At 66.9% G+C, this 22,433-nt stretch overlaps 2 protein-coding genes across 3 annotated transcripts in view; both read right to left on the bottom strand.

Moving 5' to 3' along the window:
• SSU72 (SSU72 homolog, RNA polymerase II CTD phosphatase) overlaps nucleotides 1–22,433 on the bottom strand; it is a 45,602-nt gene that overhangs the window by 22,717 nt on the left and 452 nt on the right. The window contains exons 2-5 of one of the 2 annotated variants that reach the window (XM_036025170.1): nucleotides 15,087–15,230; nucleotides 9,367–9,506; nucleotides 8,943–9,061; nucleotides 7,582–7,686 (exon numbers count right to left, since the gene is read on the bottom strand). In XM_036025170.1, coding sequence (XP_035881063.1) covers nucleotides 7,585–7,686; nucleotides 8,943–9,061; nucleotides 9,367–9,506; nucleotides 15,087–15,230 — 505 coding nt within the window. In that variant the 3' untranslated portion in view covers nucleotides 7,582–7,584. Of the gene's footprint in view, nucleotides 1–7,395; nucleotides 7,687–8,942; nucleotides 9,062–9,366; nucleotides 9,507–15,086; nucleotides 15,231–22,433 lie in introns of those variants that run through there. The other variant, XM_028512537.2, reaches the window with a different exon arrangement.
• On the bottom strand, nucleotides 81–6,426 carry TMEM240 (transmembrane protein 240). The gene is made up of 4 exons (XM_028513928.2): nucleotides 6,133–6,426; nucleotides 5,717–5,823; nucleotides 1,213–1,421; nucleotides 81–812 (listed from the first exon to the last, which is right to left on the bottom strand). The coding sequence occupies exons 1-4, from the start codon at nucleotides 6,187–6,189 to the stop codon at nucleotides 664–666; spliced, it is 522 nt and encodes a 173-aa protein (XP_028369729.1). The 5' UTR covers nucleotides 6,190–6,426; the 3' UTR covers nucleotides 81–663.

Raw genomic sequence — 22,433 nt, forward strand, 5'->3', positions numbered from 1 at the left:
AGTGTCTGTCTCTTGGCTGATGGGATGGGCAGGGCCTGAAGGGGGGTCACAGGGTCAGGGGTGAAAACAGAGGCGGAGGCTGGAGCTTTCTGGAGAATTTACTGACCAGCAGGGTTGGGGGTCACAGTGAGGCGCTCACCGGGATGCCCTGGGCAGGGTGGCCGCACTTGCCACAGTGGGGCCCAGAGGCCTTATTGCTGCTGGGCTGGGGCCTCCCCCAGACCCCCGCCCCCCACCCCCCATTGTGGCCCGCGGACGCACACGCCCCATGCACATGCTCCCGTGTGCAGACGTGGGTGCGGCCGAGGTCCGGCCCCCTTCCCTGCCCAGACCATCTCCCGGCCTCCCCTCCGCGAGAACGGGGAAGGACACGGGCGCACAGGAAACAGCCGGTTTGAAGTAACGGACGTGGTCCCAGGCCAGGCGCAGGCTGGGCTGCAGGAGCGGAGCCCCCGCCCCCCGCAAGCCTCTGCGCCCTGCCCAGCCCTGGAGACCGGGATCCTGCCCCCAGACCGGCCCCACCCCGACCCCTTTATAAAAAGAAGAGGAGACAGCACCTTCCGCTGGACACGCCCGGCGGCCGGGGCGCCCTGGCCCAGGCGGCCATCCAGTCCCGTGTACGTGGGCGCGGTGGCCGGCGGCCCCGCGAGTCCTGCGCGCGGCTCAAAGATGCCGCGGGCTCGGGTGGCCGTTGTGGTAGAGTTTCTGCTTCACGTGCACCATGTTCCCGGCCGCCTCTTCGAAGGGCCTGTGCGGCCGCCGGCCAAACTCCCGCAAGTTGCACAGCTTGGGCAGCCAGGTCCACGAGCCATCTGCGGGGGCGTGGCCAGGGGCAGCGGTCAGGCGGGGCGGGGCCGACGCGCTGGGTGTGGTCGCGGGCCGCGGAGGGAGGCAGTGTCTCGGGGGCGTGGCCTTTGTGTGGAGCGTCTGCGCCCGGGCAAGGTGTGGGAGGGGCTTGGCCCAGGCGGAGACGAGGCCAGGGGCTGGCGCTGAGGGGCGTGGTCGGGCTGTCGGAGTGGGTTCTGGGACCCTTGGGGCGTGGTCGGGAGGTCCCGCGGGCCCGGCGCGAAGGGGCGTGGCTCTGGTGCGGAGGTGTGGCCCTGGACTTGGCGCGGTGGGTGGGGCTTCTCGGGGCGGGGCGGGGCGTGATGGGGGCGGGCTGGCGGGGGCGGGGCTGGCGGGGGCGGGCCCGCGTGTCCAGGCCGAACTCACCGTAGCGCCGACCGGCCCTCCAGGCGCGCACGGCGCAGTGCAGGACGCCGTCCATCCACACCAGGAACCAGCTGATGCAGAAGCCGAGCAGCAGCCCCAGCATGAGGTCGATCTCCTGCTTGGTGACGTTGTCTGTCACGAAGTAGTTTTCGGAGGCGTCCACCACTGACTGGTCCCCGTCGTACGGGATCACGTAGTGGATGTGGTGCCTGGGGGCGGCAGGGCGGGCTGGCACCTCTCCCGCGGGGCGCACGGGATCCCTGCTGGGGTCTTTGAAGCAGCCCCCGTGGGAGCCGAGGTCCAGAGGGGCCTGCGACTCGCTCGGGGCCCTCGTCCCCAGGCGGGGGCTGCCCAGAGGGTGGGAGTGTGGGACGTCAGTGGTCTGAGTGAGGTCCAGGAGCCGGCCAGGGGTGCGTCTGCCCTCCCTCCTCTGCTGTCTGAGGCTCGTCCCCAACCCTGACGGGGTCGCAGACACAGTGCAGGTGGGCCAGTCCAGGGTGAGGGCCCAGGACAGGGTGTCCTGTCTGGTGGCGGGGTCACAGCCCACCTGCTGGACATGGGGCTGACGCAGCTCCTCTGAGACCGCCCCTCGGGCCTCTCCCTCCAGCCTGACACTAGCCCACAGGTGGCAGACACGAGGCCCTCGGGTGGACTCCGGCCTCCACCTGTTTCATCCGCCCCGGCACCTGGTTTCCACCCGGCGGCAGGGCTGAGCTCCTTGCCCCCAGTTAAGGAGTATGGCACTCAGCCCTCTGAAGGCAGCCGCGAGGCTGGCGTGGCCGCCGGTGACACTGAGTTGGACAGCCCTGCACTGGCCCTTCCCTCAGCTTCCACTCCAGGCAGAGCCTGGTGCCCTCAGCTCGGCCTGGGCCTCTGGCCTTGCTTCTGCTCCGCCGTCCCCGACTCTTTGGTTCTCTGCCCAGCACCCGTCCTCTCATCCCCTCTGCCTGGGGCGCCCCCGGCCTAATCCCTGCATGGGTCTGCATGTCCTCCAGCCGCTCCAGGTGGGCAGTGGGATGACAGGTGGGATTGACAACCTGTCGGCGCTCCGGGATTCCCGGGACTGTGGCCCCTCCCTCGCCCACTGAGGCCTGGGCCCTGTGCCTCGGCCTCCCTTCCCTCCACTGGCCAGACTCAGGCTACTGAGCCCTCGCTTGCCTCTGAGGCCCACGCTGAACCCTCCCCACAAGGCCCCCTCAAGCCTCAAACCTGCCTGGATACCCTCCTCCTCCAGGAAGCCCCCTGGACCCCATGATCCCAGATGGCGTGGCCCTGCCCAGGAGACCACACTTAGGACAACAGACTCTGGGTTGGTCTGTCCCCCACCCTCCCCACCGTCGAGAGAACCTGGGAGCCAAGACACAGTGGGGCCCACGCACCCTTAGCCCCCAGCCGTCCCTGCCAGCTAAGACAGCTCCTCCTCTCGCGCAGTAGGGCGGGGGTCAACCTGGGGTTCTCCTGCCCAGGGGGCCACCGATCCTGGCTCTCCCCCTCCCCAAGCCCCATTGCTGGCTTTTCCAGTTCTCCACCCCACCCTCCTAAAGTCCCTGCCGCCCGCCCCACACCCCACATGGCTGCTCCGAGCTCCAGCTGCCTGCTTGGCGTCTCCACGTGGGATCTATAGACACCTCAAACTCTCACCTAAAAATAGGTCCTCCCTCCCCAAACCCGCTGCTCCCATCTTCCCTCCAGTTAGATGCCGACACCTCCGCCTGGTCTTCAGTGGGGCTAGGCCCTTCCTTGCCGACCCCCCAGCCTCGCTCCACTCCCCCCAAAAGAGACCTTCCCCCAAGGGAGAGCAGGTGGGTGTTCTCCCTGACCTCAGGCCCCTGCTGTGCCCGTAGTGGCCACATGCTGACTTCCTCCCCGGGGAGTCGGGGGGCGGCCCCGGAGCCCCAAGCTCAGTCCCGGGAAGGGGCGGCGGACAGCCTCTATGGGGTCAGTCAGCAAGGACTGCCCGACACTGCTTTTCTGATCAGTTTGCCACCAGCCATTGTGAGTCACCAATAAGTGATGGAAAGTGATTGATCACCACCAAGAATGTGTGCATCAGGTGGCCGCCAGGCCCCCAGGAGAAGATGCCCTTCATGAGCCATCAGCATCCCCTGCCACCCAGAGCACCCCAGGCCTCACAGGGGCTGATGACACCGAGCATCACCCCCTCTCCTGCCGCCCCGGCCTTTGGGGCCCGGGACCTCTGATGGGGTCCCCTCGGGACAGCCACTCCCTGCCCCTGGACACACAGCTGCTCAGGGCAGGGCCCTGCAAAGGCTGGGTCACCGGTGGAGCTGGAGATGCCCCGGGTGCTCTGCAGGAAGGATGCGGCCCGGCCCTACCTCCACAGGTGGCTCAGGCCCCCAAGGGCTGGAGGGCAGAGCCTGAGCCCTGGCGCTGGCCTGGACCCTGCGGCCCCTCCCCTGCCCTGCCCTGCCCTCGCCTCCCTTCCTCCAGCACAGGCCCCCGGAGGTGGGGTCTCGGGTCTCCCATGTGCACACGTATTTCCATGATGTGTACATGCATGTGTCCTGCCTGGACCAAGCATGCTGCATGTGTTTACCTGAGGTCCAACGCATGTCATGTATACATGCCAGCCACATGCACGGGACATGGCGTGTATACCATGGACTCGGCCCATGGGCTCCACATGTGTTCACGTGCATGCTTGGCTGGCACGACCCTGGTGCGTACCCCATGGGGATGCACATGCACATGGCTTTGCACACCCTCTCTGGGGGCACCGTGGCACATGCATGGATGTGTGGGCACAGATGCCACCTGCCGGCACACACCCTTTGGAGCACCGCTTTACATACATGTCTTGTGCATAAGCTTTTCCATACAGGCATGTACAGGGCACACATTTTGTGTGCATGCTTACTCTGTACATGGTATGTGCACACATGGGTAGAGTCCATTGTGGCAATGCATGTACATGGTTTCTGCACGGATAACCCATGTGCAAAACTGCTCTGCAGAGGGGCTGGACGCACATGGAGCACACCGGTCACTGCATATAGTATTATGTACATGTACTGGGCATACACATGTATGTTGTCAACAAACAAGACTTTTGTACACTGAATTTACATACCCTGTATGTAGTGGAGTGTACAAAGCACGCACATGTGGACACACACACGCAGAAACACTCTGTCTACAGCAGGCGTGGCTCCCCATGTTCTGTGTCTGAAGACACACTAACCCATGCGTGCTGGGCCAGCTCAGCATGCACCGTCCGTATGTTTGCATGAGTCCACATGTACTTCGGACACTGCACGTGCCGCACACACGCCTGTGCAAACACACTCGGAACACATCCCGCCTGCCCTCGGTCCGAGGTCACAGGCACACAGACGCCAGTCTCAGCACAACAGCCCGCACCCGTGAGATGTGTGTCGCTAGTGCGTCCGCAGCCCGGAGCCAGGGCCCAGCGCTGTGCCACCCCAGCCCTGGGGGGGCCGCCAGTCGCCTGAGCCCACACCCACTCGGAGGTCGTCGTCGTCGTCGGGGCCAGCACTCGGCGGTCCTCGGCCAGCACGGGTGAGGGCTGCTGCGCTGCCGTCTCTGCCCGCCCCGCGGCCCGGCTCTGCTGCGGCCCACCGGTCAGCACCCACGGGCACGGGGCGTGCCGGGTGAGGAGGGGAGCCCGGTCGACGCCCCCCACGAGCCGCGCCTGGCGCAGGAGTGCAGGTCGGGGGCAGAACACAGGCTCGGGGGCCGGGCGGCTCTGGGCGGGTCTCTGTCCACTCAAACCTGCGTGTGCTCTCGCGGGCCCCAGCGAGCGCGAGGGCGTCCTGCGGGTGAGGGCGTGCATGTGGACATGCGTGTGTGCTGTGGACCCACACGTATACGCACAGACGGCACACACACTCGCGTCTCATGAGATGTTTATTTCGTACACGGACGTACAGGCATGCATGGCCCGGAGGACGCCGCCATTACATGTGCACAGCATGGGGCCACGGTGGGTGGAGGGGCCTGGGCTCCCCGCGCTCTCTGGGTGACCTTGAGCAAGCTCCGCCCCCTTGCCTCAGTTCCTCCTCTGTACCATGGGGGGCCTGGGCCCTGCCCGCCCGGACCGGCTGCACTTCCTGTACCTGGCTCCCGGGAAAGTCCACGGCACCGTGCAGGGTCCGGGGCGGAGGCTGCTGTGCCCCGTGGGCACGGCCCTGTGCAGGGTCCCTCTCGGACGCCAGGCCGGGCTGCTGCCTTTCTGGCCTCCAGGCCCTGGACCAGGAGGCCTGGGGCCTGTGCTGACCGTCACCCACCCTCCGAAGGCGTTGTGGAAGGGGGTCCTGGCCAACTCAGGCGAGCTCCCCCTCCCGAGCCCGCCTGGCCAGCCCCCAGGTGCCTGCAGGAGGCCGGAGAGTCCTCCCCCCGCCCAGGCCCGGTGCGGAATTCAGCAGCCCCTCGGGCCTGGTGCGGCCCTTCACAGGCCTTCCCGGGGCTCCCCGCACCCCACACATGTGTGATCACGCGTGTGCCCCGCCAGGCACAGACTCACCGGCCACAGTTGCAGTGGCAGACGCGATCCTCGCCCCGCAGGTGCGGGAGGATGTAGTTGTGGAAGCGGTCCAGCAGCGCGTTCATGTCCATCAAGCACGCGATGGCCTGGAAGAGCCCATGACCGGTCAGAGCCCAGGAGCCGCGGGCTGGGGTGTCTAGGTGGGGGCGGGGGCGCTCAGGACCGGCGAGCGAAGCGGAGGAGTGGGGGAGCGCAGGCCAAGGGGTGGAGGAGCGCGGGCTCGGGGAGAAGGGTGCTCAGGGCAGCCCGGAACGGGGAGCGCAGGCAGGGCAGGGGGAGCGCAGGCCGTGCGGGCCGGTAAACAAGGTGCGGGAGGGGGAGGCGGCGGGCGGCGCGCGGGCGCGGGAGGCGCGAGCGGGTGGGGGAGCGGGCGCGCGGGAAGCCCCTCCGCTCACCATCACGATCGACGCCCCCAGAATCATGAAGATCATGGTGTTCGCGCTCATGGACATCGGGCGGGGCCGGGCCGGGCCGGAGCGCCGCCCCCCGGCCCCGGCGCCCCCCCGGCCCCGGCCCGATGCTGAGCCCCCGGCCCCTCCGCAAAGGTCAGCGCGCCGGGCACCCACCGCCGCGGGCTGGGTAAGAGGCGCGAGCCGGGGGCGCGGGACACGGGAGGAGGCTGCTTCGGGGTCGTTCGGCCGCCGGGCCACCGCACTTGCCGCGCTCCGCTCCGCCCTCAGCCCTGCCTCCCTCCCTTCCTCCCGGCGCGCGCTCCGGCCCCCTCTCCCTGCGCGCCGCCTCCGGGAGGGACCACACGGCCGCCCCGCCCCCGGGCGCCCGCCCGACCCCTCCCCGGGACACCTGGTCAGCGTGGGCCCCGGTGCCCTGCCCGCGTCCTGGCCGGAATGGTACCCTGGAGAGAGCTGGGAGTCTCTCTCCCTCCACTTCTTTTCACTCGTCAGCCGAGGTTCTCCTGCTGGGTCCGCGGGGTCACGGCGAGGGGCTATGACAGCAGTGGGCCTGCGCACACAACTGCCCTCACTGGGGGGGCCCGCCAGGTCACGGGGAATGGCCAGGGGTGTCACTCAAAGGCCGGGGACTCTCAGCCCAAGGACCACCAAGCAAAAGCGCAACAGCCCCCAGAGGGGGCAGGACCAGCTTCAGCCCAGCTTCCCTGCGGGGTCAGCCCCAGGCACCTTGGCCGGGCAGCCGGGAAACGGGGAGGGCAGTGTTGGGGTCTGCACTCTGGGGGCCCTGACACTGGGGCCCCGGGGAGGCGTCCCTGAGCCAGCCCCTGCCAGGCACAGACCTGCCCCCTGCCCCAGGTGATCAGAGATGACCCACAGCTGTGTGCACCCAGAGGGACACTGGGAAAGGGTGCTTGGGGCCCAGTGCACGACAGAGTGGACCAGGTGCCACAGGAAGCGGGCCCACTCTGCTGGCAGCCCCAGCAGGGGGTGCTGGGGAGGAGGCTGGACCGGGAGGCCCTGGACCGTAGCCCGGAGCCCTTCCTGAGGGCCGTTGGGGGCGCAGGGGGCACCCAGGCCCCTCTCCTCCTGGGCCCAGCGTGCGGCCAAGGGCTGAGCTCAGGACGCCGTGGAAGACCAGCAGCACCCGTTGGATGGCCAGCTGCAGGGGCACCCCAGCTGGGTTCGGGGGCGGGGAAGGCGCTCGGGAAGGAAGGAGACAGGCTGGAAGGAAGAAGCTGGAACCGTGTCTGGTTTTGCTTAAAGAAAAGGAACTTTAATGTCACATCCAAACTGGAGCAGGCACCACACTGGGGCTGGGGGCCGCATGGAGCCCACCCTCCCGGCAGGGCGCCCGGTGTGGGCGGCGGCCCTCGGCGAGGAGGCAGGGTCGGGAGAACCAAGGGCAGCGTGGACCGGGGCCGCGGTGGCGGGCGTGGCTCAGTAGAAGCAGACGGTGTGCAGGAAGGCCCGGCCGCTCTTCTCCTCGAACTCCTGCAGCAGCTCGTCGATCTCGTTCTCCATGTCCTCCGTGTGCTGGATCTGCAGGCAGGCAGGCGGGCAGCCTCCTGAGCGGGGGGCGGCCGGCGGGCCCTGAGGCCCGACCCCCCTCCCCATGCCAGTGCTGACCAGGGCCTCCCACTCTGTGCTGCCGCTGGCCCCGGGCCCTGCCCTGGGGGCACCACAGGGAAGGGGGCTGGGCTCCGAAACGAGCAGGGGGGCTCTCAGACGTCACACGGACTCCAAACAAGTGTGGGCCCGCCTCCGCAGGTGAGCTCGGGCACGGGAGGTGCAGTGCCCACCAGGGCGGAAGCCCGGCCCACGCTCCGGGGGGCAGAGGGGCTCCGGTCTGTGCAGACTGTTGGGCGGCATCTGTGGCCTCTGCCCACTGGCTGCCACTCATGTCCCTCCCAGGAGTCGGACCCATGAGTGTGCGCACACAGCCAGGCACCCCTGGTGGTCAAGCGCTGCCCTGAAGGAGCAGGTGCTGCCAGGGGACAGCCCTGGGGTGGCCCAAGGCAGACAGCAGCCAAGACTGCTTGCAGCCCCAGCCTCCGCCTAAGGCACGGCTTCTGAACAGCAGCACCACGAACGCAGCTCCCGCCAGTGTGACCCAGGTCACTCGGGCAACTTCTGGGATGTGTCTCCCCCTGCAGCCCTTTCTCTTGCATGATGGCAGGATCATGGGCACACCTGCCGGAGCTCCAACAGCCACCATGCACCACGAGGCGCACCAGGACCAGAAGCTGTGCTGGGCCCTGAGTGCGAACCACCAGGACCCGCCCACCCCTGGAGGTCCTGGTTCAGCCACTTGTGTGCTTCTGTCACCCACAGCCAGCTGGCCTAGTGCAGCAGGAAACGAGGCCTGTGGGCTCCTCCGTGCTGGGGGCTCTCGTCACACAGAAGAGAGGCTCTGCTCCGAGAACAGCCGCAGAGTGGCTACAAAAGCCTTGTGGCTTTCCGCACAAGGGGGTGGGGGGCACCAGGTGAGTGGAGTGACAAGTGACAGGGAGGTCCCTCAGAGCCCTCTGACATGACACACAGCAACTTCGTGGAACGGGGACACCAGCAGTCGCTGCCTTCCATCACCCTAACGCCCAGGGTGGGTTAACCAGAGCCAGCTGTAGGTTCTCGACCTGCAGGCACCTCCGCACGACCTGCGTTCTGACAGCTGGAAACGGCTGGAACGTGAACTGAACTGTGTGACAGTCACCTGCACCTGGAAACCCTCACGGACAGGAGGACCTGGACCGGGCCCCCGCACAGGGGCTGGGGGCGGGGCGGGTGTGGATACTCACGCACTGGCAGAGCTCACAGATGAGGAAGGCCCCCAGGGTGGCCTCCTCGTGGTTGTCCTGGATGTCCACGTTGATCACGTGCACCGGCTGGCAGGTCTCCTGCTCCCGGGAGTTCAGGTCTGGCCGGGGCAGGAGGGCACGGACTTCAGGGCACCTCCCGCCCAAACCTCGACACCAGGCCCCACCTCCCTGGGGCACAGCGCTCGGCGGGCCCCTCAGAGCACTGGGCCCCCGCCTTCCGCTCCCTGCCAGGCCGCTGGCAGCACTGGCGGCCTCACCCGGGAGAACACGGTTGGCCGGGGCCCTCCCTGGCTGCTGCCTGGCCCCCCGCCTCGGCCGGGGGAGGATGGCCCTGAGGGGCTCGAGGGACAGAGGACCCCGAGGGGCCCGGGCACAGCTGGGGGCGCCGGGCCTGCGGGCTCACCTTCCACCACCTGGTCGTACACTCTCTCCTCGCAGGTGAGGATCAGGTCAAACAGGTCTTTGCAGTTCTGGAACCTCTCCGGCCGAGGCTTGATCCGCTTGTTCCGGTCCAGCATGTGCAGGATGCCGTTCTGTGTGTAGCTGCGCCGCCGCCGTTAAGGAACTCCAGGGGAGGCGTGCCCCGAGCGCGCTGCACCGTCGCCCCCACCCCAGGGCGCAGGGGACAGGGCGGGCAGGCGGGCGGGCGGACTGGACCTGCCCGCCCACCCCAGCTGACCAGGCCACAGTGTCCGGGCCCACATGGCCCGGGAGGCGGGGCCTCTGTGCCGGCCTACAGCCTCCTCTCGCCTCTCCCCAGCCCGCCGGCAGCACCTCAGCCACACTGGCCCCGACCCCCGGCACGGCAGTCCCCGCCTGAAAGCCCCCCGGCCGGGCTCAGCCACAGCACAGGAACCCGAAACCCTGCAGCGACAAGGGGGTCCTGGAGGGAGACGCCGGACCACCGAAGACGAGAGCGATGGGCCCTGCGGGCGCGGCAGCGAGGCCTGTGGGTCCGGAGCTGGGTGTCTGCGGGGCCCCGGGGAGACGCTTCACCTCCTCAGCTGAGACAGAGCCCCAGCTCCAGGAGGGGCCTCCTGGGGCGTCTCTGGACAGCAGGGGAGGGGCACCTCACTGATCCCCCTAAGGGGGACAGATGCTGCTCTGGGTGGGCCGGGAGATGTGTGTGATGGGGCCCACACCTCAGAGTTGCGACGGCCGTTTACCTGAAGCAGCTCCTGCCACCACACTGCTCGCCTTCCCCAGACACGAACACGGACACGGAGGGCGCTGTTACACTGTATCTGAACGGTTTGTCTGAGAGACGTACTTTAAACGGAGGCTGGATTGCTAGCTGTAGTGTTCAGTTCCTGACACTTTCTGGCCACCTTCATGAAGCCACTGCCCAGGCACAGCCGCATCCTGCATCCCGGGTGGGCAGCCGTGAGCTCCGGAAGCCCTGCCCTCCTCCGCCACGCCCCCTCCCTCAGGAAGGTGGTGTCGCAAGTGAGGGTGGGGAGCCGAGCGGGGAGGCCTATCTGGGGGGCCGGACTCCGCCCATCATCCCTGGTGCAGGAGGAGAGACCTTTCTGGACTTTTTTTTTCCTGGCAAATTCCAGAGGTGCAGATCCTAGGTGGAGGCCAAGCAGGACCAGGGACAGGAGGGCCGTGCAGGGCACCCCTGAGGACATCCCAACCCCTTGCCGTTCCAGCCCCCGGGGACCCCCATGCAGACCACCTGGGGCAGGCGGGGTGGGGTGAGCAGGGCGGCCAGGCCCGCAGGAGAGGAGCTGGCCCCGAGGACGAAACCCCGTCAGAGGACGGCTGGGGCCAGCGTCGGGGGCAGGGGCCCCAAACGCGCCCCGTCGGGGAGCGGAGCGTCTCGGGAAGGCAGCCTCCAAGTGCAGCAGCACACGGCCCTCGGTCCTGAGCCCGGGGACTCACCCCGGGGGGCCAGCAGGCACCAGGAGCCGGGCAAGGGCAGAGCTGGCCACCCCAGGGCCTGGCAGCAGGTGAAGGCTCGAGTTTTTAAAACCCTGCACCCCCCCCCCAACACACACACACACACACTCACAGGTGCTCTCGGGGCTGACGGCGGGGAGGGCCAGCCTGGGCCTCCCCCGCCCTGACCCAGCGGGGAGACCCGTGCTGCTGGCTCCAGGGCCCCACTCGGGGGCATGGGCGCTGCCCACCCGCTCCCGGCCCACCTGCCAACCCCCAAGTTCCCTGCTGAGCAGCCAGTCCCCGAAGGAGCCTGGCCTCCGGGACAAGGGGGGCTCCTATGACTCTTCCGCCTCCCAGGGACCCCGACGCCTCCCAAGGTCAAGACGACAGGATGAGGTCACAGCCAGGCCATCAGCCCTAGTGGACTCCAGCTGTCCCTCTGGACACCTGGGGAGGGCACCCACGGCACGGAGGCCAGTCCGCCCGGAGGAGCACGTCGGGGCCAGGCGCACGGGCACCCAGTCGGGCTCCCGTGGGGGCGGCTGGGGCGCAGCAAGGCCCGGGCAGAACATGCCACGGGCACTCTGCTGGGCAGGGGGGCCCCAGGGAAGGGGGGGGGACGGCTCCAGAAGAAGGGAACAGTACTGGTGGGACCTGGAAAAGGGACCTGGCACTCCCCCGTGAGGCTGCTAGCCCAGCAAGTGGGGCCCCCGGTGGGGACGGAAGCCGGAGGGGTGGGGCAGGGAGGTGGAAGGCAGGGACAGCCCCACCCCCAGCCAGGGGGTGCCTGATCACGGAAGGCCTTCCAAGCCAGCACCCCGGCAGCACCCCGCACGGGGCAAGAGGGGGGCCCGGGCGAGGACACCGCATGTCCTCTGCCAGCATCAGGTCACGGCCGGGGGACGGTGCTCTGGCCTCACGGGGCCACTAGGTGGACCCACAGACACCCCAGGCGCTGCCAACACCGTCTCAGTCCCCCGAGGCGGCCACACCCAACCCCCGTGTCCTCACTGTGCGCCACAGCCTCGGAAGTGACCCCAGTCCTCTGTGGTCGAGGCTCCCTGGGGGCGGGCTGTGCCCAGGAGCCGCCTCAGCATGGAGATCCTGTCGCCTAGTCTGACTTCCAGTGTCAGACCCCCCCCCCCCATGTCAGACACAAGGCAGGGAGTCTCAAGTGGGGCCCAAGTCCCCTCTGGATGGTCCCCAAGGCTCTGGGGCTCACAAAGGCCCAGGCGAGCGCCCTCACACAGCGGAGCCAGGGCGCTGGGCCACCGCTGTCGGTCACGGTGCGTCACGTGTGCTGAGCCGGAGGATACTGAGAGCTCAGGCACCCACCCCTGCCACGGCCCGGAGCCCCTGCCCCCGGCTGTGGTCTCCAGGCTGGCAGCGGCCTGTGACCAGGGAAGCCCAGGGCGGTGCCCCCACCCCAGTCTCCACGAGGGGCAGCCCCAGCCCGGGGGTCGGACTCCTGGTCAGCGGCCCCCTCTCCTCTCCGGTGTCTTTGAGAGTCCCCCCGGCCCACTTGCAGGGCCCACCCAGGGAGCCCCTCCCTGCAGCGGAGCCTCCCAGGCACCCGGTGGACGGCAGCTCCTCCGCGGGGAAGCGGCCTCCCAGCCCGGCCCAGGAGCAGCTCCGGGGCTCCAGGCCTCGGGGCGTCACACGTGCAGCGGTAGCACCTCCACTTTACTTCCGGTCGCACCCACCCCGAGGGGCCGCGCCGGCCAGCCTCCGGGAGGTGAGCCCCGCCCCCTCACACAGGCCTCGCGAGGCCGTCCCTGCCCTGGGAGGAGCAGGCTGACGGTGCCCACGGTGTGAACCACCGCAGAGCACGGCCCGTGCGGACGGGGGCGTCCCTGGCCCCAGCGTGTGGGGAGGCCGCCAGCCTCGGGCTCTCCCGGGCCGAGCGAGCACTTCTTCCCGCGAGGACACCCATCTGAGGTCACTCTGGTGACGAAAGCAGCTCCTGCAAAGCACGCAGGCTGCACAAAGACGACCGTGGGGACCCCCGGGCTCGGGGGCGGGCTCCGGCTGCAGCTGCTGCACGCCACGGCGTCTTCGGGCAGAGACCAGTGGGCCCCCCAGGCCTGAGCGAATATGCAAAGCAGTGGGCAGGGCTGGGGCACCCCCACCAGGTACAGACCTCCAGGCGAGCCCTGGCGCTGCCGCGGCCGCGGGCCCTGCTCAGCATGTGGCCTCGGGGCCGACAACGGGCAGGTGCACAGCTCAGACGGGACAGCGACTGGTCTGCGTCCCCAGAGACGTCTTAAGGCTGCAGTTTGTTTTAAGCACGAGAGCTTCTCTAAACCTGAGGGCCTGCCAGCCGCATCGGGTCACCTGTCCTCCGGGAGCACGTCCATTTGTTAGACAGACAGACAGACGCTGCTCTTCAAACACTGGTTAACACACGGCTGCCAGCCAGCCAGCCAGGGTGCGAGGGGACCGGGCCAAACACAGCAGAGGCGAGCAAGAGCCCAGGCCTCAGGCGCCGGGAGCCCGGCGGGCGGCCAGGGGCCTGCGGGACGGGACCAGGGGCTGGGACCAGGGGCCGGCGACTCGTGCCCGCTCGCCAGCACTGCCCAAGGAACGTGCCCCCGAGACGAGTCTGAGGAGACCCCGAGAGGAACCCGCCCCCCAGCTGTCATGTCTGCTGACCTCGCGCCCAGGACAGGGGTCAGGAGGCTGCGGGGGTTCACAGTGTGAGAAACCATTTTTATTGTTACCTTCGGCCCCAAGGCACGGAAAACTGCACAGTGAAGAAGGGGGTACACACGCAAATTAAGCCAGGGTCTGGGAGACGATGACACTGAGGCAGACAGGAACACGCAGTTTAAGTAAAAACAAAAAAACAAAAAAAAACAAAAAAAAAAAACCTGACTCCAAAGCTGACTGACCAGGGAAGGCCCACAGGAGCAAACGTACTGGACACAGGCTCCTGCGTCCAGTCTCCAGCCAGCGAGCAGAGTCACGGTCCGGGGGGAGCCGCGTCTGCGTTCCGAGTCCGCGCCGAGGGACGGCGCTGAACACACACTGACTACACTCCGTGGCTCTCGCCTGCTCTAAGCAAGTGGCTTCGTGACAACAAAGCAGTCGCCAGCTGAGAGGCCCGCCCCCTCCCACGCCCACCGCCTCCCACTGCAGGCCGGTCGCTGCTGCGTCAGAAGAGCACACCTTGACCTTCCCGCCAAGGCTCTCCGGGTGGACACAGGGGGCAGCCCCAGACCCTCTCGGGGGAGGTGGGGGGCCCTGGCAGGAAGCTCAGGAGCGGAAAAGGGGAGGCCCCGAGGCCGAGGCCCCCCGGGATGCCTGCAGGAGACTGGCAATGTGCCAGCCGCCCTGTGTTCAGGACGCCTCCGCGGCCGGGGGAGGGGAGGATGCGCACCCAGATCGGGCAGTCCGAGGCCGGGGAGGTCGTGGAGGAACACTCGGGACTCGAGCAATGGGACAAGCAAGCTCGGCTCTTGTATAAAGCCAACGCAGCCCGACACCCGTGGCAACGCGGTCGGGTCTGGGGACCGTCCGCTGGCCTTGAGGCTGCCCGGGAGAGGCGCGTCCACCCCGAGCTGGCTGCGGGCTGGGAGCTGGGGGCTGGGACGGGTGGCCTCCCGGGGTCTCGGGGGAGAGGGGAATGTGCGGACACCTGCAGTGACGGCTGCGCAGCCCCGCGTGAGGCGCCGACACCACGGTGCTGCCCTGACCTGGATGCACCGCACAGCACCCAGCGCTCCTTCCCGAGTCCCCTCCTCGCCAGAGCCGGCAGGAGAGACACTGCGTCCTGTCTGTGGACGGCCAGGTGGGCCCGAGTGCGGCCCAGAACCCCACGAGGGAAACAGTGACCGGAGGGCTCCCGCCCCAGCGGGCTTCCCTGGGCCCGGGGGCCTGCACCCCACCATTCTCGAGCGTCTCGGGGGCAGGGGCCCCGCGGGGCGGGAAGGCATGGAGCCTGCAGGCCCCACCGCCCATCTGAGCTGGGTGCTGGCACGACGCCGTCCCCCAAGTGCACCTGCAGGCCCTACACGTCCTGGGCCCTGTGCACGGGCACCGGGAACAGACTTACTTCCCTGGAGAGAGAGGAGGGGCCTGCTCCGCTCGTGCCCGGCTCAGCGCAGCACGTGGCGGCGGCTGCCATCTCCCCGCCTCCCGGACGTCCCGGCGCGAGGGTCGGCCTGACGCCTGCACCTGAGGGCCCACCCGCCCCACACAGCCCCGCTGGGGTCTCCCCGGGGTGACGAGCAGGGATACAGTTCCTTGTCTTTCCTAAGGAGGTCGTTGTACATCTGGTCGTACGTGGTCTTGAAGTCGTACACGTTGGGCTTGTCGGGCGCCGGCCCGGGCAGCTTCACGTGAGTCCCCGTTCCAAAGGACCGGACGCTGAACCCCCGCTTGCTGGAAGACACAAGGGGACAAAGACCACAGCTGGGTTAGACAAGACACAAAACCCCCAAAATAAGTGGCACCAGAGGAGGAATGGACAAAGTGAGTAACCTTGTTAATATCCCAAAACACGTTTTTAAATCCCTCACTTTAAACGCTTTACTCAGGCTTTTAAGATTTTTATTTATTAGTAAAGAGCGGGAAAGGGAGAAAAAGAGGAAGAGATACATCAATGTGTGGTTTGCCTCTCCAGTGCCCCCTAGTGGGGACCTGGTGCACAACCCAGGTGTGTGCCCGGACCGCGGATCGAACCTGCGACCCTTTGGTGCACAGGCCGGCACTCAATCCGCTGAGCCATGCCAGCCAGAGCACTCTATTCAGACTTTAAAAAGCCCTGTAGCACGCTGTGCAGAAGCTACACGAAACCGAGAACAGCAGACGGAGCCCCCCCCCCCCCCGCACTGCAGCAGCGCCTAGCACGCAGCGGGCATGCGCTCAGTCGCTGCTGAGTGGTGAGCAGGCAGGTTTCCCTGCGATGGAGACGGGGCGCAGGGGTGACGAGGGCTTTGGGTGGGGCACCTCCACCCACCCTCCCTGCGCCCCCCCCCCCGCCCCCGGCACCTGCCACCAGCCCCGGGATGTGCAGCCTGACACGGAGGGAGCCTGCAGGCCGAGCACGCACTGACGCCCCGCAGCCGACAAGGCCGCCGCGGGCAGGAGACGGACGAGCAGCAGGCCCGGCCAGGCCCCTCGACTGGGACGCTCCCTGAGTCTCGCCCCCACGCAGGGCCCGATGGGGAGGGCACCCGCACACCTGGGCTGTGAACGGAGGGCGACGGCCAGGTGTTGTCAGCGCACCGGCAAGCCCGGACCAGGCCACGGCGACCACAGCGGCAGGAGTGGCGGTCATCAAGGCGGCAACAGGCACCCACCGCCCGCCTGGCTCTACAAGGTGGTCGTGGTCACCCGAGGTCAGCCGACAGCTGCTTCTGTGGAGGTCGCACTCCCCCAGGACAGTGACACGTGACCACAGCGGGGTCACGCTGGCCTCAGGGCTGACCGCTGCCCCGCAAAAGGCCGACAAGCACATACCCTGAAGGTGCCAGCCACACCCCAGCAGCCCAATGGCCATTCAAGGTGAGAAACCCACACCGTAAAGCAGGAGTGAACCAGTCCTCAGGCCTACCTGCATGTGCGGGGGGGCGGGAACCCGTCAGCCTGCGGGCCCCCCGAGTTCACTCTGTGGCAGAGGACTGGGACCAGGCTTCACGCTGGAGGGCAGGGGGGACCGGGAAGCACCCCGACCCCACCAGCCACATCCCCTGTGTGTGTGGGGGGGGGGGGGGCGGGGGGGGGGACCCCGAGGCAGGGCCAACAAGACCAGGAGCTGCCTCTAAGGCCACGGGGCGGGGGGGAACATGTGCTCGGAAACAGGACCACGGCCCCAGAGGCCAGTGCCCAGCCGAGGACGGGGGCATCCCCCGGAGGGCGCGGCCGGGTCTGGGAAGCACACAGGCCGAGGTGCAAACCGGCCAAGAGGCAGCACCTGTGGTCAGGAGCGACCTCAAGTGTGAGAGCCCGGCCACCTGCCCCGGCTGCTCAGGGCCTGCAGGTCCCGCCCTGCCCCCCCGCCGGCCCCCGCAGCCAGCCACGGGACCCAGACAGGAGCTGCCCCTCCACCGCTCCCGGAGCGCCCCGGAGGTCCGTGTGAGTGCTTGCTAACCAGGTCAGTCTCCGGGCACCGTTTCCAACTGGTCAGAGAATGGTCCGTGCTTCGTAGCGCTGGGTTATTTTTAAAGACTTTATTTATTATTCAGTTTCAGAATGGACTTACTTATTTTTACAGAGAAGAAGCGAGGGAGAAAGAGAGGCAGAGAGACATCAACGTGCGGTTGCCTCTTGCGACCACAACCCACCCCAGCCAGGGCCACATCAAGCGTCTCTAACGTGTACACTGTCGTCCCCCACAGTGCCACTGCGCACTGTCACACACTGCTGTGCAGCGCACACGTGACTGACACGCAGCCCGTCCTGTCTCGGGTGCGCCCGCAGTGCGTGCGGCGGGTGCTGCAGGGAGAGCCTTTAGGGGCTTCTTAAGGAAGAGACACAGTCACGGCCGCTCTTCTGCGATCCCTCGGCCACCGGAGAAGCCCCTTCTGAGCGGGCTCCCCAGAAGCGTCCTGGGCGACATCAGGAAAAGCAACGAGCTCCAACAAAGACGTGAGCGAGACGCACATGGACCGGTCCACGCACCCCTCCGTGTGCGCCGGGCGTGCCCACGCCGCTCGGTCCCTTCCGCGCCGTCGCTGCCCCGAGGCGCTCAGCCGGAGTGCGAGAACGTGCCACGGTGGACCCGGCACGACCGTCCTCGACCTCGCTGCCGCGTGCCCAGCGAGCACGCCTGCACCCAGCCAGCCCCCCGCACCCGGGCCGCAAGGCCCCCGCCCGCCGCACCAGGCCTTCCTGCTCCTCGAGCGTACTCCGTGCGGGGCACGGCAGTGGTCTCTATGGACCCAAGCCCTCTCCTCAGACCCCTGGAGGAAGCCGGAGGCCAGAAAACAAGCCCAGCAGCTGGCCCCAGGCGAGTGAGCAGCACAGCAGGGAGGAAGCCAGGGGTGGGCAGGACACGGTGTCTGGTGGTGGGGGACGGCAGGCACGCCACCGAGCAGCCGCCACGGGGCTCCCAAGAGGAGGTCTCGTGCAGGGCCTCCCCTCCACCTGCCACCTGCAGCAGACCCCCGAGACCGCCCCACTGGGGACACCGCTGCAGGGCCCCTCTCCTGCCTGCTGGGTCCGGGCTGCACTGGTGTCCGGGCGGAACACCTTCCCTTCCACCCACCCCACGGTCCCCCGGCCCCACCCCCACCCCCACCCGGCAGACCCCAGGCAAGGCTCCCTGCCGACAAGGTTTCTGTGCGGTGGGAGCAGCAGGTGCTGTCCCCCACGCTCTGGACTCCGAGATCTCCGCCGAGCGTGTTTGAGCCTCCAGAAGTGCAGCTCGCTCCTCCCCAACACGACGCTCTCGGGGGCGGAAAGGCTGGTCAGCGACAGAAGCGCCGCTCCCTCCGAGCTGGTGCGGCGGCAGGACAGCCATGCCGCATGGCGCCCGTGGGGCAGGGCGACGGGAAAGCACCAAGGGCTGGAGCCCACTCCTGGCGCCCCCGCAGCGGCGTCTCAAGGGCCCGCGCTCTCAACACTGAACTAGCCCCCCAGACATGCGTTTTCGTGGTGTCGTGACGAGCACCCAATGTCCCTCCCAAAGAGCCTGCAACAGCAGGTGTGAACTGTGGGGCGCTGCCACCCGATGGCTGGAGGTGGCACAAGGATGGGGGCGAACACCAGAGAGGATCAGCGAAAACCGTGCTCCCCTGCCCTGGCGCGGTGGCCGCCAGCCTTACTGGACTCGGGGCTCGGGGGGGGGGTCGCTGCCCTGGACCCGCCCCGGCACCTCCGCCCGGCGGACAGGCAGGCCTCCGCCTAGCGCACCGGCAGCTCCCCAGCCACCATGCCTGGGTGCATCACGCCTGGGAAGACACGCTTCTGAAATGTCGGTGCTCCGGCGACACGCACGTTTCCCACAGGTAAACTGCGGGGCCTGCACACCTCAGCAGCACACGTCCTCCAGGACTCGCTGTCGCCCCCCCTCCCCCGCACACGGTGAGGAACGAAGGGGAGCGGCTTGGACGTTCCCGTGGAGGCCACCCCCTGGGTGCCTCCTCGCTGAGGTGTCTCCCTCCAGGCCCCGTGCTCTGCCCCCAGCTTCCACCTCGCTCTGTGGGCCGCTGTGGCCCCTCCTCCCAGCACCAGGCGGTCAGTCCCAGGCAAGCACAAGTCACTGACCGCTGCCCCTGCTCTGGGCCCTGCCCACTCTCGTGTGTGCCAGGCGGCCAGGGAGACCCCACTGCAGGGACCAGGGCCCCTGCTGCTGGGGCAGTTCCCACGCTCAGTCCTCCCGGTTCTCCCTCCCATGGTCCCCGTCACACAGGACTCGGCCCCCTCTTGGGCCGCCCCCGAAGACGGAAACCACACAGCCTCTCGGAGCCCAGGAAGGCGACCATCGTGCCAGGCAGGCACCCCTGCGCGGCCCCTGCCGTTCTCAGGACTCAATTTCAGACCCTGGGGCCTTCCCACGTGGCTCCCAGGCGACGTTCTTCAAGTGTCCCCAGCATCGAAGTCCCCACGGCGCGGCCCAGGGCCCCGCTGAGGCTCCCTGGTAAGGGGTGTCTGGAAGTGTGTTTGGACCAGAGCAGCCTGGCACCACGCCTGAAGCATCCCGTGTCTGGGGCCTGCCGGTGTCGCCCGCACAGGCTCCGGCAGCCCCGAGATGGTCTTGTCCGGGTAGAAGCCCAAGCACCCCTCTCCCAGTGGGGCCCGTACTCTCAAGCCATGGAGTTAAGATTTGAGAACTCCCCAGGTCGGAGGACCGCAGGACCTCAACAGACTGTGGCAGCCCCCAGCCCGTGCTGCTCCTTCAGCCGGTTCCTCCCACCCCGAGTCTCCCTTCTGTCACTCAGCTACCGTGGCCACAGCCCCTGGGGCCCAGCACCTCCGTGCCACTCGGAAGCTGGGGCTTCTGGCTCCAGGCAGTGCCTCCTCCCCAGGTGTGAGCGAGCACTTACGCGCCATCCGGGTGCTCCTTCCCTACACGCAGCCTCCGCGCGTCCCCCCACAGCCCCGCTGCCGGCACACTGAGGACGAGGACACAGAAACTCTGCCCAGCAAGTCACGGGAGTCTGTCTTTACGACTTGTTTCAAATGCTGCAGCGAAAGCTGTGGCTTCCAAAAACAACAGGCCTCGTAACACCTAGGAGACTGTTCAGAACAAAGAAGGAAATAAACTGGCTCTAAAGGGTGTGGCATTTGAAACAATTTAGTCTCAAAAGACCAGAAATGATCACCCCAAGAACATCCTGACGAGCTCCAGAAAGTGCCAAGGTCATTGCTGCTTGTGAACGACTCATCGGAAGACGCAGTCCCAGCTCATCTTGAACTCGGCAAAAACAGAATGGCGTGGACCACCCACTGTGCGTGCCCAGTTGGTGGCACTCCTCCTCGTCTCCCTTCGGAGCCTTCCTGCGCGCAGTGTGCGTCTGTGACCACACTGTGCGCCATCCCCCTTCCTAAAGTTTCCGCCGTAGTTCCGTGCTTTCCACAAAGCCACCTTCGAGGCTGAAGGTTCTCCAAGTTGGAACAGAAAACCTTCATACAAATTTCTTCAAGATGCTTTTAAAAAACCCAACCACACAAGTCTGTAAGCAGCTCTTCAACAGTGGAGATGACAAGAGAAGTTGTTCAGTCTCTACAGCAGTTTTACAACCAAAGGCAGGAGAGGTCCGCCGTCTTGCCCAGGTGGCACGAGGAGGAGACTGCGAGAGACGAGGGTTTTGTGCGCAGGTGTTTTCTGGAACTCACGGTCCGGGAACGACGCACGGCGACGTGAAGATCGTCTGCCTCTGACTCGGCGACTCCACCTCTGAAGACTCCCGCCAAGGAGGCACCAGGGAAGGGTGACGATGTCCCCACGGCACAAGGCTGTGGACGCCGCGAGACTGAGGACAGGAAGCCGAGGCCACAGCGCTTCGGTGCGACCTCCGGCACGCGCGGGTGTGGGGCGTGGGGAAAGCAGCCGAGCCCCCTCAGCTCCGCCATCTTCTGCGGCGTGCTACTGCTCTAACGGAGAAAACGGCCCCCAAACGGCACTTCAGAGAGGACCGGTTCCCGCCTCAAACAACGCCACGCTCACATCAGTGACGCATCGCCCGGAACTTCCCTCCTGTGTCCCTGTGCCGAGCCTGCGCTCTTCACGGGGAAACGTGGACAGCAAGCCGGGCGAAAGCCCCCAGAATCTCTGCCCTGCGCTCCCCATACCCTGGGGGCGGCCCGTCCACTGAGCGGGAAAGGACCTGTCTTCCCGCAGCAACTGTCTCAGGGCAGCAGAGGCTTTGGAACTGCCTTCCCTAACGTGGCTACAGGTGACTTTAAAAAAGTCTCCCCCCCCAGCCCTGGCGGGTGTGGCTCAGTGGACTGAGTGCCAGGCCGTGAAGCCAAGGGTCACAGGTTCGATTCCCAGTCCGGGCACACGCCTGGGTTCCAGGCCAGGTCCCAGTAGGGGATGCATAAGGAGCAATCACACTGATGTTTCTCTCCATCTCTCTATCCCTTCCCTTCCCTCTCTCTAAAGATAAATAAACCTTTAAAAAAAAGTTGTTTTCCTTTCCAAAGATTTCAGCCCAGCTTTGTTAAAAGAATCACCATCCAGAACCATGTCAACTGCGCCCCTAATTTAAAATATTGAGAATCTCATTCTCCCTGAATAATTCCCCAGAAGTATGAATGTTGTATATGTTTGCTTAAAACCACCAGATTTTAAAAGACAACGTGAAAATGCAGTTTGGGGATGTGGCCTCACGCGCTGCACTTCTAGCACAATTCTAGTTTTAAAGTAACTTTCCAGTTTAAAACATGACCCTAAGCGACCCCTGCGGACAGCGAGGAAGACATTGGGAAGAATCAAACTGCTGGGAGCAGATGGGGGCCGCCGACTCCTCCGGCCTCAACAAACCAGCGGGGCGAGGGGCGGGTCCGCTTCTCTCAAGTGTTCTCGGGAGAGTCGATACTGGGCTGACGAGCAGTGCAAGCAGCCAAGGAAAAAACTGTGTAAAGCAGGAATCCACGTGTACTAGACACGTGCACCACCGGGGTCCCAAAACAGGGGTTCGCACCGAAGCAGCAGCTTGACGCTCCAAACCAGGTCCAGAAATCACCGCCTGGAGGCTCCCAAGGGGCCGGTTCCCGTGAGACGGGAGAACGTCGCTAGGAGCAAACGAACAACTCGCGAGGTTGACTGAACAGGCCCGCACCCTCTCTCCCGGCCTCCTCCTGTCCTGCAGTCGTGTCCAGCATGCTGCCGGCAGACACGATCGAGGACGACACACCCCGGTCGGAGACCGCCGTCTCCCAGACCGTCAACGGCGTCTGGGATCAGCGTCTGGTCCGGGAGCCGTCTCCGTCGGGCACGGAGCTTTCAGAGGCCCAGGCACCCGCGCAGACTGGGCGCGTGCGGCGCGGGACCTTCGGATGTGCCCGGAGCTCTGCGGTTCCCGAGCCCTGGGAACGCGGGCTCACACCCCGAACTTCCCCGCGATGCCACGCACTCGTGGGGGCACCGCGCGACCGACCGAGCCTCCTCCGCTCCTCGCAGCGCTCTGCCCCCGG

The sequence above is a fragment of the Phyllostomus discolor genome, chromosome 5 (genome assembly GCF_004126475.2).
Source record: "Phyllostomus discolor isolate MPI-MPIP mPhyDis1 chromosome 5, mPhyDis1.pri.v3, whole genome shotgun sequence".
Lineage (NCBI taxonomy): Eukaryota > Metazoa > Chordata > Mammalia > Chiroptera > Phyllostomidae > Phyllostomus > Phyllostomus discolor.